Below are 17,526 nucleotides of genomic sequence, written 5' to 3' on the forward strand. Positions count from 1 at the left end.
GAGAGACATCAAAAAAATTTTTCACGTTTGAGAAATGTCCAGTGGAAGAGCTAGAATTGGCACTTTGCCTTGTTCCCCTCAAAATCTCTTCTACCTTTTATAATTCTTATTTAAATTTTTGACACCATTGTCCTCCAGATTTCTCAGAAATCTGTGTCTCATCCAGGCTTCTATTCTCCCATACCCACAGGCAATAAATCATCCTAATTATACTTAATAAATGTACCTCAAATCCACTCTTCATTCCTACTGGTAGTGTCATATTTTAAGAATGTGTCTCACCTAGATCCTTTCAACAGCCTCCATGTGGGCTCTCTCCAGGGCATCTTTCACACCATCACCACCAGAATGATCTTTGCAAAACATGAATATGAACAGATCAGGCTCCAGCCTAAAACCCAACGTCAGCAGTTACCCATCACCTGAACGATGATGCATTCATGACCTTCCCACCCACACCTCCGCTCACATGCTACTGAGCTCAGGTCGGTTTCCCAAGAACTCCCTGTGTCCCTGCAGAGCCCTCCACTGCCCCCCAGGGCTTGCCTTCCTGCATGCTTCTCCCCTACTCCTTCTTTGAGGCTTGATTTCAGCGCCATCTAGAATTTAGTGTCCTCTTTTTGGCAACCAGAGCAGCCTGATTTTTTGTTTTCGCACAAGTTATACTGGTCCGTTTTTCTTCATTGAACAGGTATTGCCCGAGTTCTTTCCACATGTCAGCATTCTGTTAGGGCCAAATGAGAACGAGGAAAACACTTTCCTGCCTGCAAGCCTCTCGCACTCACAGAGACAACATGCAAACCTTGTACCCTAGGAGGGTTGCAGGCGGGTATCCTGAATATGTCTGCCATGATCATTCTAAAAACTATGAATCTTAGAAAGGGAGACAGAACATAAAGACTCCTAACTCTGGGAAACGAACTAGGGGTGGTGGAAGGGGAGGTGGGCGGGGGTGGGAGTGAATGGGTGATGGGCACTGAAGTGGGCACTTGACGGGATGAGCACTGGGTGTTATTCTATATGTTGGCAAATTGAACACCAATAAAAAATAAATTTATAAAAAATAATAATAAATAAAATAAAATAAAATAAAAATAAAAACTATGAGTCTTAGAAGCAGAATTTTCATTGTGGAATATTTTATTTTTTAAAATAAATTTTAAGAATTTATGAATTTAATTAATTTTTAACAATTGCCCTCCCAGCAACTTACTTCTTTAACCCAATGTATGTTGTTAAACTACTCCTAGGGTGTTCTGTGAGCTGCATTTCCCTGCATTGAACATTTACACAGAAGATTATGATAAAAAGCACCTCTTAAGCACATTTTACCAATAGAGCAAAGATCCTGAATTATTATAATTAGTATGATGCCTTCCATGGCATGGTATTAATGTGAGACTGATGTATATGTAGTATTTGGGAATTTGAGTTGTGAGCTTGTGTTACTACAATCTGTCCTCTGTGGAGAAATCCATGTGTTAAAGCCTATGACTACTGCAGTGAAATAATATTGTGCCATTCTGTTACAGAACAGCCAGCCAAGGGGCCGCCCATCGCTAGGTGTTGGATCCAGAATGCAGAGAAAATACTGACAAAGTTTAACAGCGGGTATTACATGGAGTCGTGATTGTGGACAATCTCCTGTAAAATATAGCATAGGTTTCCGCATTTGTTATTGATTTAAGATACTATAACCATAAAATAAAGGTAAATCATAACATGGTAATGAAGATAAATTGACTAGTGTACATTTATGCTATAAGGTTATGTATTTTATTGATAAATACATTTTTAGTGAATGGAAATGCTTCATTGTTTTTAATGAGCATGCCACTGAAAATAAATTCATTATATTTACAAATAAAACACAGGATATTTTGTTATTCAAATTATGTATTAGCTATAGTTGTAAAGCTTTGTTTTTCTGAAATTCCTAATAAATTCTATTAAATTTTGGTACAGTGGTGTAAAAAGTTTATGGTTAATCAATATCCTGCATAAATAGTAAAGCTATTTGTCTAAGACTTCAAAGGATCTCTGTACTTTGGAGGTGTTGCCAAGAGGTTTTAATTAAGAAAACCAAGAGAAACTCTTTGTGTGATTCTAGATGTTTTTTCATAGAATCATGATAATCTCCTGTATCTTTTTATCTTCCCTCACCCGTCTCCAATTCAGGCTCTCATCTGGACTACTTCAAGTTGAATTTCTCACCTCTCCCACTAGGAAAGCTGGCAGAGTGGCATTTCTAAAGTGTGGAATGGCCAGAGTAAAAATCAATGATACCGATCCCATCTTAGGGGTGCCTGGGGGGCTCAGTCGGTGGAGTGTCTGACCTGTAGTCTCAGCTCAGGTCTTGATCTCAGGGTCATGAGTTCAGGTCCCACAATGGGTTCCTATCTTAAACCTTGTCAGCCCTTTCCTTTTGGCCACTGGAGCGAGCGTACTTATCCCTAGTGCTCCATGCTGACGTCACCTTTCCCCAGTGCTCACTAATGCCCAGGCAGCAGACCCTTGCAGGCCCCCAGCCAGGACCTGTGTGTCTCTGCCCCAGCACACACTGTTGACCTAGCTCTGAATGTCTTCCTTCTCTCTCCACTGGCACCTGCCTGAATCATGTTCACTCATTCTCTTAAATTCTGCTCATGTTGAAATTTCTCCAATATTTCCTAATAATCCTCTACCAAATTGGGATACATTTTGTCCTTGACATTCTGAACTGTAATTATTTGTGTATCTCTCTTCTAGATAAATTGCTCCTGGCAGAGAGAGGTTGTCATTCATGTCTGTGCCCTTGGGAATTAACGTAGGGGATATAGTGAGAGATCACAATAATGAATGAAGGGAAAATAGTTGTTTAGTTTATCAAGCTCTGCTACCTGCTAGGTGCTGCTCCATGTATTAGGGATACAGACAAAGCTAAAGTAATTATTTTTTTCTATCATAGAACTGACATTATAGTAGGGAATACTGAGTTAAACATAAGATGCCACTGGAGGGATATAATGCATGCTGAATGAAAACCAGAGAATGTCAAGGGGGCTGAGTACTGGGGTGCTGCTTTAGACAAACAGGGTGGCCAGAGAAAGTCTCTGAGAAGGTGATATTTGTGCAAATATGCAAGTGAAGTGAAGGGAAGGAAGCCAACCATGGCCACAGAGGGAAAACATCAGCCAAAGAGCAGGAGGTAGTGATTCTCCTAGACTATTTCAGAGCGGTGCTCAGGGACAGGGCCTCACAAACACTAATGCATCTTCTGTCACCTGTAGTCAGTGGTAAAACGCATCTCCTAGTCTGATAGGTCTATGGTGGGAGCACGACAATAGCGCTGCTGCCCCAGGCCAGAGCATAACCTGGCTGCATGTTTAAATCACTCTGATGCCTGGTTTTCTCCAAGTGAAATTTGGGCATTTAGATTTTGTAAATCTCCCCAAAAGAATTGTAATGAGCCACCAAGGTTCAGAAACAGTGGTTTAGAAGCCACAGTGAGAAACAATGGGACTGGGGCATGCAAAGGATTCTGGCCCCATGAGCACCACCAGCAAACCATCTGGGTACATCCCCAGCCATGAACTCAATATACACGGGTGGCTGTCCTGCCCTGGACACTGTGCTTCTGGCCCCTTGTCCCTAGCTGCTCCAGGTATTTCCCTCCTGGGGCTAGAGGGCTGCACTAGAAGAGATCAGTGGGGCTCACAGCACCAGCATGCCTGATGCTGCTACTCAGCTGCCCTTCTTGTTTCAGTTGTTAAATGTTCAGGGCTGATCCCCTGCCACATGTGGGCTGCATTCTCACACTGCCTCCTGATGGGAGACATAGCCCTGTGCCATTGGAGGGACTGGCTTCTTTCCACCTTTCCAGGTTAGAACCCACAAATCGGGGGAGGGGGCAAGATAGCAGAAGAGTAGGGTCCCCAAGTCACCTGTCCCCACCAAATTACCTAGATAACCTTCAAATCATCCTGAAAACCTACGAATTCAGTCTGAGATTTAAAGAGAGAACAGCTGGAACGCTACAGTGAGAAGAGTTCACGCTTCTATCAAGGTAGGAAGATGGAAAAAATAAGTAAAATAAAATAAAATAAAATATAAAATAAAATATAAAATAAAATAAATAAAATAAAATAAAATAAAATAAAATAATAACATCCAAGGGGAGGGGCCCCGCGAGGAGCGGGCTAAGGCAAGTGTCCCCAGGACTGGAAAGCCCCATCCTGGAGAAGCACGAGCTTCACCAATCTTCCCCGACGGAAAGGCGCTCGCAAGGAGTTGGAACAGGAGCCCAGGAGGGGCGGGGATGCCCTCAGGCTCCCAGGGGCACTAACAGACACCTGCGCCCCGGGTAGAGCGCACCACACCCCGCGGCCGGGCTCCCTAAAGGGCCCGGGAGCAGCTCCGGCAGCGGCTCCATGCGGAGGGGGCTGCGCGGCCCCAGGAGCACCATTCCAGATTCCAGCGGCGCAGGCCCCGGAGCCGGTGCTCCCCCCGGGACAGGCGGAGCCCGGGGGGACACAGGGCAGTTAGGACGCTCCTGCCACGGGGCAGCCCCGAGCTGTGCAGATCAGCGGCCCCGCCCCCGGAGCATCCAGGCACCTGCAGACTGGGAGCTGCGGTAGTTACTGCGGGAGCTGACTCCAGGCTGGAGAGCTGGCCTCTGCCAGGGTGTTGTTCCTCCTGGGGCCTCACAGGATAAACAACCCCCGCTGACCCTCACAGTGGCCTACAGGAAAAACAACTCCCACTGAGCCCTGCACCAGGCAGGGGGCTGAGCAGCACCCCCAGGTGCACACACCTGAGAACCAGCACAGCAGACCCCTTCCCCAGAAGACCAGCTAGACAGACAGGGGAAATCAAGTTTTTGACCAAGCAGCACTGGAAAGTTTCAGGGGAAGTCGAGGGATTTACAGTATATAGAGTCAAGGATACTCCCCCTTGTTTTTTGTTTCCTGTTTGCTCCCCCTGCCCTTTCTTTTCTTTTTTCCTCCTCTTCTTTTTTTTTCTTTTTCCTCTTCTCTCTTTTTCTCCGTTTTTCAATACAACTTGTTTTTGACCACTCTGCTTTGAGCAAAATGACTAGAAGGAAAAACTCACCTCAAAAGAAAGAATCAGAAACAGTCCTCTCTCCCACAGAGTTACAAAATTTGGATTACAATTCCATGTCAGAAAGCCAATTCAGAAGCACAATTATAAAGCTACTGCTGGCTCTAGAAAAAAGCATAAAGGACTCAGGAGACTTCATGACTGCAGAATTTAGATCTAATCAGGCAGAAATTAAAAATCAATTAAATGAGATGCAATCCAAACTGGAGGTCCTAACGACCAGGGTTAACAAGGTAGAAGAACGAGTGAGTAACATAGAAGACAAGTTGATGGCAAGGAGGGAAACTGAGGAAAAAAGAGAAAAACAAAAGATCATGAGGATAGGTTAAGGGAAATAAATGACAGCCTCAGAAGGAAATATATACGTTTAATTGGGGTTCCCAAGGCGCCAAAAGGGACAGAGGTCCAGAATACGTATTTGAAGAAATCATAGCTGAAAACTTTCCTAATCTGGGAAGGGAAACAGGCATTCAGATCCAGGAAATAGAGAGATTTCCCCCCCTAAAATCAATAAAAACCATTCAACACCTCGACATTTGATAGTGAAGCTTGCAAATTCCAAAGATAAAGAGATCTTTGAAGCAGCAAAAGACAAGAAATCTCTAACTTTTATGGGGAGAAACATTAGATTAACAGCAGACCTCTCCACGGAGACCTGGCAGGCCAGAAAGGGCTGGCAGGATATATTCAGGGTCCTAAATGAGAAGAACCTGCAGCCAAGAATACTTTATCCAGCAAGGCTCTCATTCAGAATAGAAGGAGAGATAAAGAGCTTCCAGGATAGGCAGAAACTGGAAGAGTATGTGACCACCAAACCAGTTCTCCAAGAAATATTAAGGAGGATTCTGTAATAGAAAGAGGAAGTCCAAGGGAACAATCCACAAGACAGGGACTGAATAGGTATCATGATGACACTAAATTCATATCTTTCAATAGTAACTCTGAACGTGAACGGGCTTAATGACCCCATCAAAAGGCGCAGCATGTCAGACTGGATAAAAAAGCAAGACCCATCTATTTGCTGTCTACAAGAGACTCACTTTAGACATAAGGACACCTACAACCTGAAAATAAAAGGTTGGAGAACCATTTACCATTCAAATGGCCCTCAGAAGAAAGCAGAGGTAGCCATCCTTATATCAGATAAATTAAAGTTTATCCCAAAGACTGTAGTGAGAGATGAAGAGGTACAGTATATCATACTTAAAGGATCTATCCAACAAGAAGACTTAACAATCATCAATATTTACGCCCCAAATATGGGAGCTGCCAAGTATATCAATCAATTAATAACCAAAGTTAAGATATACTTAGATAATAATACACTTATACTTGGTGCCTTGAATATAGCACTTTCTACAATCAACAGGTCTTCTAAGCACAACATCTCCAAAGAAACAAGAGCTTTAAATGATACACTGGACCAGATGGATCTCACAGATATTTACAGAACCTTACATCCAAATGCAACTGAATACACATTCTTCTCAAGTGCACATGGAACTTTCTCCAGAATAGACCACATACTGGGTCACAAATCAGGTCTTAAACGATACCAAAAGATTGGGATTGTCCCCTGCATATTTTCAGACCATAATGCTTTGAAATTAGAACTAAATCACAAGAAGAAGTTTGGAAGGATTTCAAGCATGTGGAGGTTAAGGACCATCCTGCTAAAAGAGGAAAGGGTCAACCAGGAAATTAAGGAAGAATTAAAAAGATTCATGGAAACTAATGAGAATGAAGATACAACTGTTCAAAATCTTTGGGATGCAGCAAAAGCAGTCCTGAGGGGGAAATACATCGCAATACAAGCATCCATTCAAAAACTGGAAAGAACTCAAATACAAAACTTAACCTTACACATAAAGGAGCTAGAGAAAAAACAGCAGATAGATCTCAGCAGAAGAAGAAAGTTAATTAAGATTCGAGAAGAACTCAATGAAATCGAGACCAGAAGAACTGTGGAACAGATCAACAAAACCAGGAGTTGGTTCTTTGAAAGAATTAATAAAATAGATAAACCATTAGCCAGCCTTATTAAAAAGAAGAGAGAGAAGACTCAAATTAATAAAATCATGAATGAGAAAGGAGAGGTCGCTACCAACACCAAGGAAATACAAACAATTTTAAAAACATATTATGAACAGCTATACGCCAATAAATTAGGCAATCTAGAAGAAATGGACGCATTCCTGGAAAGCCACAAACTACCAAAACTGGAACAGGAAGAAATAGAAAATCTGAACAGGCCAATAACCAGCGAGGAAATTGAAGCAGTCATCAAAAACCTCCCAAGACACAAGAGTCCAGGGCCAGATGGCTTCCCTGGGGAATTCTATCCAACGTCTAAAGAAGAAACCATACCTATTCTACTAAAGCTGTTTGGAAAGATAGAAAGAGATGGAGTACTTCCAAATTCAATCCAAATTCGTTCTATGAGGCCAGCATCACCTTAATTCCAAAACCAGACAAAGACCCCACCAAACAGGAGAATTATAGACCAATATCCCTGATGAACATGGATGCAAAAATTCTCAACAAGATACTAGCCAATAGGATCCAACAGTACATTAAGAAGATTATTCACCATGACCAAGTGGGATTTATCCCCGGGATGCAAGGCTGGTTCAACACTCATAAAACAATCAGTGTGATTCATCATATCAGCAAGAGAAAAACCAAGAACCATATGATCCTCTCATTAGATGCAGAGAAAGCATTTGACAAAATACAGCGTCCATTCCTGATCAAAACTCTTCAGAGTGTAGGGATAGAGGGAACATTCCTCAACATCTTAAAAGCCATCTACAAAAAGCCCACAGCAAATATCATTCTCAAAGGGGAAGCACTGGGAGCCTTTCCCCTAAGATCAGGAACAAGACAGGGATGTCCACTCTCACCACTGCTATTCAACATAGTACTGGAAGTCCTAGCCTCAGCAGTCAGACAACAGAAAGAAATAAAAGGCATTAAAATTGGAAAAGAAGAAGTCAAACTCTCCCTCTTCACAGATGACATGATACTGTACATAGAAAACCCAAAAGACTCCACCCCAAGATTGCTAGAACTCATACAGCAATTCAGCAGTGCGGCAGGATACAAAATCAACGCCCAGAAGTCAGAGGCATTTCTCTACAGTAACAATCAGATTGAAGAAGAGAAATTAAGGAGTCAATCCCATTTACAATTGCACCCAAAAGCATAAGATACCTAGGAATAAACCTAACCAAAGAGGTAAAGGATCTATACCCTAAGAACTACAGAACACTTCTGAAAGAAATTGAGGAAGACACAAAGAGATGGAAAAATATTCCATGCTCATGGATTGGCAGAATTAATATTGTGAAAATGTCAGTGTTACCCAGGGCAATTTACACGTTTAATGCAATCCCTATCAAAATACCATGGACTTTCTTCAGAGAGTTAGAACAAATTATTTTAAGATTTGTGTGGAATCAGAAAAGACCCCGAATAGCCAGGGGAATTTTAAAAAAGAAAACCATATCTGGGGGCATCACAATGCCAGATTTCAGGTTGTACTACAAAGCTGTGGTCATCAAGACAGTGTGGACCTGGCACAAAAACAGACACTTAGATCAATGGAACAAAATAGAGAACCCAGAAGTGGACCCTGAACTTTATGGTCAACTAATATTCGGTAAAGGAGGAAAGACTATCCGTTGGAAGAAAGACAGTCTCTTCAATAAATGTGCTGGGAAAATTGGACATCCACATGCAGAAGAATGAAACTAGACCACTCTCTTGCACCATACACAAAGATAAACTCAAAATGGATGAAAGATCTAAATGTGAGACAAGATTCCATCAAAATCCTAGAGGAGAACACAGGCAACACCCTTTTTGAACTTGGCCACAGTAACTTCTTGCAAGATACATCCACGAAGGCAAAAGAAACAAAAGCAAAAATGAACTATTGGGACTTCATCAAGATAAGAAGCTTTTGCACAGCAAAGGATACAGTCAACAAAACTCAAAGACAACCTACAGAATGGGAGAAGATATTTGCAAATGACATATCAGATAAAGGGCTAGTTTCCAAGATATATAAAGAACTTACTAAACTAGGGGTGGTGGAAGGGGAGGTGGGCGGGGGTGGGGGTGACTGGGTGGTGGTCACTGAGGTGGGCACTTGACGGGATGAGCACTGGGTGTTATTCTATATGTTGGCAAATTGAACACCAATAAAAAATAAATTTATAAAAAGGAAAGAAGAAGAAAATGAGAAGATATAGAATAAGAAGAAGGCAAAGGAGATGAAACCCAATAACTGGGGTGATTTTACACAACTGTATTAAACAAAACTAAAAAGAATATGAAAAACAAGCACCATGAAATATCAGACACTAACTGAATAATATCAACATGAATTAGTAGTTTACTTAGCAAAGAGAATATAACATAAAATGTATCTAGAACTTTCTGGCATATAGTGATTGTTCTGTAGTTATTTGCTGAATGAGTCAGGAATTAGGCCACAGAAAACGTGGACATTTAACAGATGGGAAGGTTGTACTTCACTTGGAACAGACTAGATTATTCAATAAAGTCTAGCACAAATGGCAGAAAAGAAAAAGAACTTATGAAACTCAACACCCAAGAAACAAACAATCCAATCATGAAATGGGCAAAAGACATGAACAGAAATCTCACAGAGGAAGACATACACATGGCCAACATGCACATGAGAAAATGCTCTGCATCACTTGCCATCAGGGAAATACAAATCAAAACCACAATGAGATACCACCTCACACCAGCGAGAATGGGGAAAATTAACAAGGCAGGAAACCACAAATGTTGGAGAGGATGGGGAGAAAGGGGAACCCTCTTGCACTGGTGGTGGGAATGTGAACTGGTGCAGCCACTCTGGAAAACTGTGTGGAGGTTCCTCAAAGAGTTAAAAATAGAGCTGCCCTATGACCCAGCAATTGCACTGTTGGGGATTTACCCCAAAGATTCAGATGCAATGTAATGCCGGGACACCTGCACCCCGATGTTTCTAGCAGCAATGTCCACAATAGCCAAACTGTGGAAGGAGCCTCGATGTCCATCAAAAGATGAATGGATAAAGAAGATGTGGTCTATGTATACAATGGAATATTCCTCAGCTATTAGAAATGACAAATACCCGCCATTTGCTTCAACGTGGATGGAACTGGAGGGTATTATGCTGAGTGAAGTAAGTCAATCAGAGAAGGACAAAAATTATTTGGTCTCATTCATTTGGGGAATATAAAAAAATAGTGAAAGGGAATAAAGGAGAAAGGAGAGAAAATGAGTGGGAAATATCAGAGAGGGAGACAGAACAGGAGAGACTCCTAACTCTGGAAAATGAACAAGGGGTGATGGAAAGGGAGGTGGGTAGGGGGTGGGGTGACTGGGTGATGGGCACTGAGGGGAGCACTTGATCGGATGAGCACTGGGTGTTATGCTATATGTTGGCAAATTGAACTCCAATAAAAAAAAAGAACCCCCAGATGGGGCAAGGGGAGGTGATACCAAGGGGTTACTCTTCTAGGGTCACCATGGTGGCTCACAGAACAGGCCCCTCCAGGGCCCCCTGGACTTCCAAGACATCTCAGACCTCTCAACCTCCCAAGCCCCCTGGTCCTCTGGCCCTCTAGCTTCCCAGTCTCCCAGACCCCCAGATCCCTGCACTCCCTCCCTGGCCAGGCGCGTAGGCCACAGACCCCCAGACACAGCCTCACCTAAGCAGAACCTTTGTGGATTTGTCTGTCAAGCTCCCTGGTCCTCAGTGATGGGCCTCAGGTTCTCCAGCAACTAAAATGTCATCCTTAGTCCCATGATCCTTAGACCTGCTTTTTTATCACCACTAGTACAGTCTGATGGAGGAGACATGTGGGAGACAGAGGACATTCTGAACTTTGAAAAAAAAACTCCAGACTTAGACAAATGAATATTGTTCTAGAAGAGCCTCCTAGGTGTAGATGAGATGGAGAGCCAGGAGCCGGAGAGGAAGCCGGTTGGAAACACTGTCCTGGTAAGTGCTCCTACCCACGCTCACCCCAAGCCTCCCTTTCAGCTCTGCAAACCCGTACAGCTTTCCTGGTACTCAGAATTATCCAGAAAGAAATTTAAAGTAAAGAACTTTATTTTTTTTAATTTTTATTTATTTATGATAGTCACACAGAGACAGAGAGAGAGGCAGAGACACAGGTAGAGGGAGAAGCAGGCTCCATGCACAGGGAGCCCGATGTGGGATTCGATCCCGGGTCTCCAGGATCATGCCCTGGGCCAAAGGCAGGCGCCAAACCGCTGGGCCACCCAGAGATCCCCAGTAAAGAACTTTAAATACAGATGCAAATAGGATTGAGGAAGGGGAGGTGGGTGGGGGGTTGGGGTAACTGGGTGACAGGCACTGAGGAGGGCACTTTATGGGATGAGCACTGGGTGTTTTACTATATGTTGGAAAATTGAATTTAAATTTTAAAAATGTAAAAAAAAAATGAACAAACTATTGACACCTGCAACAACACGGATGAATCTCTAAGGCATTGTCCTCAGGGAAAGAGGCCAGCCTCAGAGGGTTATATACGGTATGATTCCACTGACCTCACATCCTCAGAAAGACATAATGGTCATGATGGAAAGTATAGTTGTAGTTGCAAATGTCAGAGGTGGGGAGTTTGTGACTACAAAGGGACATTATGAGGGAAGTTTCTGGGTGATGAAACTGTTCTGTGTCCTCATGGTGATATTGGTACTTCCATGAATCTACACATGTGGTGAAAGTCATAGGACTAAATACCAAAACGACGTCAGCTTTCTATATGGCAATTTAAAAAATAAAACCAATTAAAAGATTTTTTAAAAGTACAGATGCAAATACATTAGAGTTTATAACTATGCTCTCAAATCTAAATTTTTACTGAAATTATAAAATGGACATTTCCAAAGTGGGAATTTTACCTTCTTGAGTAGAAACATATCAGTATGAAAGTAACAAGAGGATTGAGGTAAATGGTTGTGGGAGAATTAAGGCAGGATTCACCGAATATGTCATTTTTTTGACATGCTGGCTCAGGGTATAGCTGCAGGGTTTGGACAGGTGGATGCAGGCTTCTCCCTCTGTGTTTCCAGGAGGGAGGGAGAGATGAGACACAGTTCCAGCCAAACATATCTGAGAGGACTGTACTTCCTCTAGTGCTGGATGCACACCATTTGTCAGAACCATTCCCAGGAGAGCAAGCAAGCAACAGAATGCCTGAGTATGTGTCCCAACCCGAGGTGGGAGAGCAGCGAGGTCTAGCAGAGCTCTGAGGAGACCCAGGCCTGTGTGCACCTCCTGGAGGAGGAGACCCAAGTCTGCGTGCACGTGCTTGAGCACAAGTCCTCCCCATGGCATATCCAGGGGCAGCAGGGTCAGGGCTCCATGGACGTGAAGCTCTGGAGGCCCCTGGGCTGAGCATCCTGTGTGGAGTGGTTTTACTCACCTGCACCAGGACTTCGGGATACATCTCATCAAAATGAAAACATAACCCCTTTTACTGCCACGGTAGGGAAAGATCCATTATGTACTGAACACTCGAAAGAAAACAAAAAGCCTATGTGCCAGGAAAAATGACTTTATCTGACAATAAAGATCCTCACCCTGTAATAATGGCTAACGTTTTTGAAAGCTTCTGTAAGATGTTGTCCATGCTGTGTATGTGCAGGATCTCCTCAACTGCCAGCGACCAAGAGGCCAAGCACCGTGTGGGGACCATGCTACAGACAGAGGCCCAAGGTCACAGAGACAGGACAGGGCAAGGTGAGACCAAAGTCGGCCTGACCTGTGCAGGTGTGCAGCTGGCTCTCAGCACAGCAGAAGCCTCCGGGTGACGTAGAGTGCGGGCCTATCCACAGGATCAAACACTTTACAAACAAATATAAGTTGTTTGGATGGAGAATTGTTTAATTAGCTGCATGAGTACTCAGGGTGGGTTGACACTGGAGTCTGATTCCTGCAGTTGTTGTAGGTCACACTTGGAATATTCCAGGCACCTGTGTCGTCTTTCACCCTAAAGGCACCAGGTGGTTACCTGCTAACCAGATGGCAAATAAAACTCCTTTACCTCTTTGGTGCAGGTGAGAAAGGAAGAGCAGGAATGATCCAGTCTTGGGTTCCTATCATCCCCCAGGGGCTCACCGGGGAAATATAAGGGAGATCTGCATTATCCTCCGAGATCCCCTCTCCTTATCTGGCAGAGCGTCTCTGTCCCTAGGCATTGGCCAGCCAAGCAGTCTGTGTGCAGTTTGCTTTGCAGGCTTGGAGGTGCTGCATCCCAGCACCTCGAGCCCTGGTACCTGCTCGTGTGCTAAGGATGTATTAGAAGCATTGGCCTGGGCAGGCACCTGCAGGGCTGTGGGGACTGACTGCAGGTGCTGGGACTGACTTGGCTGCAGAGGAGCACAGTGGGGAAACAGCACAGCTGTTTTCTCAGCTCTGTGGGGAAAATCAGAACACAGGCTCACCAGGCAGGGAGAAGTGCGCGAAGCACGGTCAGGGACCTCAGGGATCTCAGCAGGCCTGAGGAGGCAAAAACCCAGGCCAGAGCTCTCCAGGGGCCTCCTGCACCCAGTCAGCCGCTGGAAGTCCCTGCCTGCCATAATCGGCTGTGAAACTGGGTCAGTTAGTATTAGACTGGTTTGTCCCCGATTTTTTTTTTTAAATAATGTGATATACTGCCCTCCAGTGGCTACAGAAACAATGGACTTTATATCACAAGCGACACCAGCAACTTTTACTCTTTAAAAAGGCGGGTTTAGACACATGAAAAGATGCTCCACATCACTCATCATCAGGGAAACACAAATCAAAACCACAATGAGATCCCACCTCACACCTGTCAGAATGGCTAAAATTAACAAGACAGGAAACCACAAATGTCGGAGAGGATGTGGAGAAAAGGGAACCCTCTTGCATTGTTGGTGGGAATGTGAACTGGTGCAGCCACTCTGGAAAACTGTGTGGAGGTTCCTCAGAAAGTTAAAAATAGACCTGCCCTACGACCCAGCAATTGCACTGCTGGGGATTTACCCCAAAGGACACAAGCATAGTGATTCGAAGAGACAACTGTACCGCCTGTGTTTATAGCAGCAATGTCCACAGTAGCCAAACGGTGGATTCAGCCCAGATGTCCATGAACAGATGAATGGATAAAGAAGATGTGGTGTGTATACAATGGAATATTACTCAGCCATCAGAAGGGATGAAATCTTACCATTTTCAATGACCTGAATGGCTCTAAAGAGTATTGTGCTAAGTGAAATAAGTCAGAGAAAGACAAACACCATATGGTCTCACTCATATGTGGAATTTAAGGAAAAAACAAAGAAAAAAAGACAAAAAAAACAGACTCTGAACTACAGAGAACGCTCTGCTGGTCACCAGAGGAGGGAGGAGGTGTGGGGAACAGGTGATGGGGATGAAGGAGTGCACCTGTCCTGACGAGCACCCGGTGAGGTAGGGAAGCGCTGAGTCACTGTATGTATACCTGAAACTAATATTACAGTGTATGTTAACTCCCTGGAATTAAAGTTAAAAACTTTTTAAAAAGCCAATGCTGGTTGTTTTCATGTCTTATGAAATACTGTACATAACACCTCGGTGAACATGGGGTGCAAGTGTCTTCCAGAGAGCAGTTTCATTTACTTCAGATTAAATTCCCAGAAGTGGAATTGCTGGATCACCATGGTAGTTCTGTTTTTAATTTGGGGGGGAATTTGAAAGTTGCTTGGGTGTTAACTTATTGTGGTAATCATTTTGCAGTACAGATGTATATCACATCATTATGTCATACACCTAAAACCAACACAGTGTTATATTCTAATTATATCTCAATTTTTTTAAATGCTGATTATAGCCAATAAGATATATTCACTCGCTAATAGCTTGCCACCCAGTCTGAAAATCAGTGGTCTCTGACAACATGTTTCATTTTAATATATCATTATAGAGTATGGTTCATGACATATGGTTCATTCATTCTGAAAGTAGAAATGTTCTAACTTTGTCTCAAATAGTAAGTTTAGGTAAGTGTAAAATACAAATATAATTCCTCATACACTAATACTAATAATTAAACCAAGCAAATATATTTTCTTATATTATATGCATTTCACATGTATTATCCACACAGTCTCTCCTGCAAACCTCTCTACTTTTATTCTTCTGAGTTATAGAGTGAATTTCATCATTTAAGGATAGCAAGATGTACATTGTAATAAAGCTTATGGTTGTAATAGGAAATTTTAATAAAACACTCTACATGACAATAGGGAAATTGTTAAATTGCATATATTCACATGATGACCATTATGCAATCATTAAAATCATGTTTTTAAAGAATACTTAATGAACCAGTGAAATAGCAATGATGAAGTGGAAAGAGAAGGTATGGAGTCCACAATCAGTGCCTGAACTATGGGAGCAAACACAGAGAAAGCCAGGAAATTCATGCAACAAGGCACCGGCCGAAACGGTAGCAGGACTTTGGGGGATCTTTACTTTATCTTAACAAGTTTTTATATATTTTTCACAGCATATATTTTGTGCATTTATTACCTTTTTTTAATCAGATAAGGTCCAAAATATTAAAAGCACATGAGATTGTCCCCTTTGGTAAAAGTACACAACAGAGGAGCACACCCCCCACCAAGACTCCACAGGTTTGCCATGAGGCCAGGACCTAGCACCCTGCAGAGCAGAAGCTCTGCCAGCCACAGAGGCAGCTTCCTGAAAGGGACTCCTGTACCTTCAGAATCGGAAGATGAGTGACTGCGCTTCCACTTGCTTCCTTCAACCATAATTCCTACTAAACTCTATCAGGGCATGTGCTGCAGGAAGGCAGACCAGATAAGCAAAACTACAACACTAGAGGGTGGCTTTGTAGGTCCTAACTTTGGATTATGACCAAAAAAATATAAAACATCTAAAATAGTTTTAAGTCTCCATTTGTCATATTTTATGCTCATTTTATTGCTTATAAAAGGTCATCATAATGTCATTTTTCCTAGAGATTATCAAAATGTTCAGATAAGTCTACGTAGTAAACTTTCAATGAGTTTGCGGCTAGTACAGCTGACACACAATGCCACCGTAGCTCCTGGTGGAAACACGGTGCCTGGACAGGTGTGTGTGCCATGTTGTGCCAGGCACTGTGCAGCTGCCACCATCCCCATGCAACCCTGTCACACCACTGCCAGTAATTTCTGGGAAATTCTAACGCACGAAAGAAACTTACATGTCGTCTGGTCCAGACTTCTCCTACCAGGGATGAAATCCAAGAGTTTCTTCAATGACCTTGTGAAAGCACTGACATCTGTGATTCCAGTGTTCATGAGAAACCAGTATTTTGCCTTTTTGGTTTCTAAATTCCAGCAAAGAAAAGCAAAAAATAATTATCTACTGAAAATTGAGAGCTTTACAAGTTACTACATTTATCAGAAATCTACTAAAAGCTGTGTGACTTATTTGTATACACATTCAAGCAAGACGACTATATTGAATACCTCCTAAATCAGCTCTCTGCATGGGACTTCAGATTCCAGCAGAGATCAGTACAGTCTGGCTGTCAATAAATGTAGAGGCTTTGGGTTTTGTTTTGTTTTTTAAAGATTTTATTTATTTGACAGAGAGTGAGAGCACCAGCATGCAGAGGGGCAGAGGGAGAAGCAGACTCCCTGCTGAGCGGGGAGCCCAATGTAGGACTCAATCCCAGAATCCTGAGATCATGACCTCAGCTGAAGGCAGACACTCCACCAACGGAGCCACCCAGGCACCCCCCAAATGTCTTTTTTTTTTTTTTTAAGAAAAGATACTGATGTGCCTCGGCAGTTCCGTCAGTGGAGCATCTGACTCTTGATCTTGGCTCAGGTCTTGATCTCAAGGTTGTGAGTTCAAGTCCCACATTCAGCTCCACAAACGAACAAGAAAAAAATTTTACACCAATGACAAAAATTTTAAGTACCAATGATAAGTCTTTTAAAAGATTGCAAGCTTTCTCTGGAAAAAAAAATATACAACATATTGAAAGATCTCTAAAAAGACTTAAATAAATGGGATATACCACATCATTGGACTTGAAGACTCAGTGTCACAAAAATGTCACTTCTTCTCACTGACCTCAAATATTCAGTGCAGTTCTAGCCACATGTTAAAGAGCTGTCAGTGGAATTTGATAAGCTGATCCAAAAATCTACAGGAGGGAGGAAAGAAACAAGAGCACAGACATACCAATGTAAAAACAGGACTTCATACAAAGTTCTTACAATGAAAGTAGTGTACTGGTGGCAGAGGGACACATACTAAAACCAGTGGGACAGAGAACCCAACAATAACCCCGAGCAAAGAAAGAAACCTGATTTAGGACAAAGTGCTCCGGATCAGTGGGGCAGGAG

General features: G+C 42.9%; 2 protein-coding genes across 10 annotated transcripts in view; one reads left to right on the forward strand and one right to left on the reverse strand.

Annotated features, from left to right (window-relative positions):
• Positions 1–1,962, forward strand: part of CEP126 (centrosomal protein 126) — a 102,448-nt gene extending 100,486 nt beyond the window's left edge. For 7 of the 9 annotated variants that reach the window (XM_077893217.1, XM_077893215.1, XM_077893214.1 and 4 more), the window contains one exon: positions 1,533–1,962. Coding sequence is in view for 3 of the 9 variants with exons in the window: in XM_077893214.1 (XP_077749340.1) it covers positions 1,533–1,630 (98 nt within the window). In the remaining 6 variants the exon portion in view is untranslated. The remainder of the gene's footprint in view (positions 1–1,532) is intronic. The other 2 variants (XR_013376691.1, XR_013376690.1) reach the window with 1 other exon arrangement.
• Positions 1–17,320, reverse strand: part of ANGPTL5 (angiopoietin like 5) — a 136,760-nt gene extending 119,440 nt beyond the window's left edge. Inside the window, exons 1-2 of the mRNA XM_077893220.1 lie at positions 17,252–17,320; positions 16,371–16,496 (exon numbers count right to left, since the gene is read on the reverse strand). The gene's annotated coding sequence lies outside the window, so the exon portion shown is untranslated. The remainder of the gene's footprint in view (positions 1–16,370; positions 16,497–17,251) is intronic.
• Positions 17,321–17,526: the final 206 nt, after the last annotated feature.

Source organism: Canis aureus, chromosome 3 (genome assembly GCF_053574225.1).
Source record: "Canis aureus isolate CA01 chromosome 3, VMU_Caureus_v.1.0, whole genome shotgun sequence".
NCBI classification, from domain to species: Eukaryota; Metazoa; Chordata; class Mammalia; order Carnivora; family Canidae; genus Canis; species Canis aureus.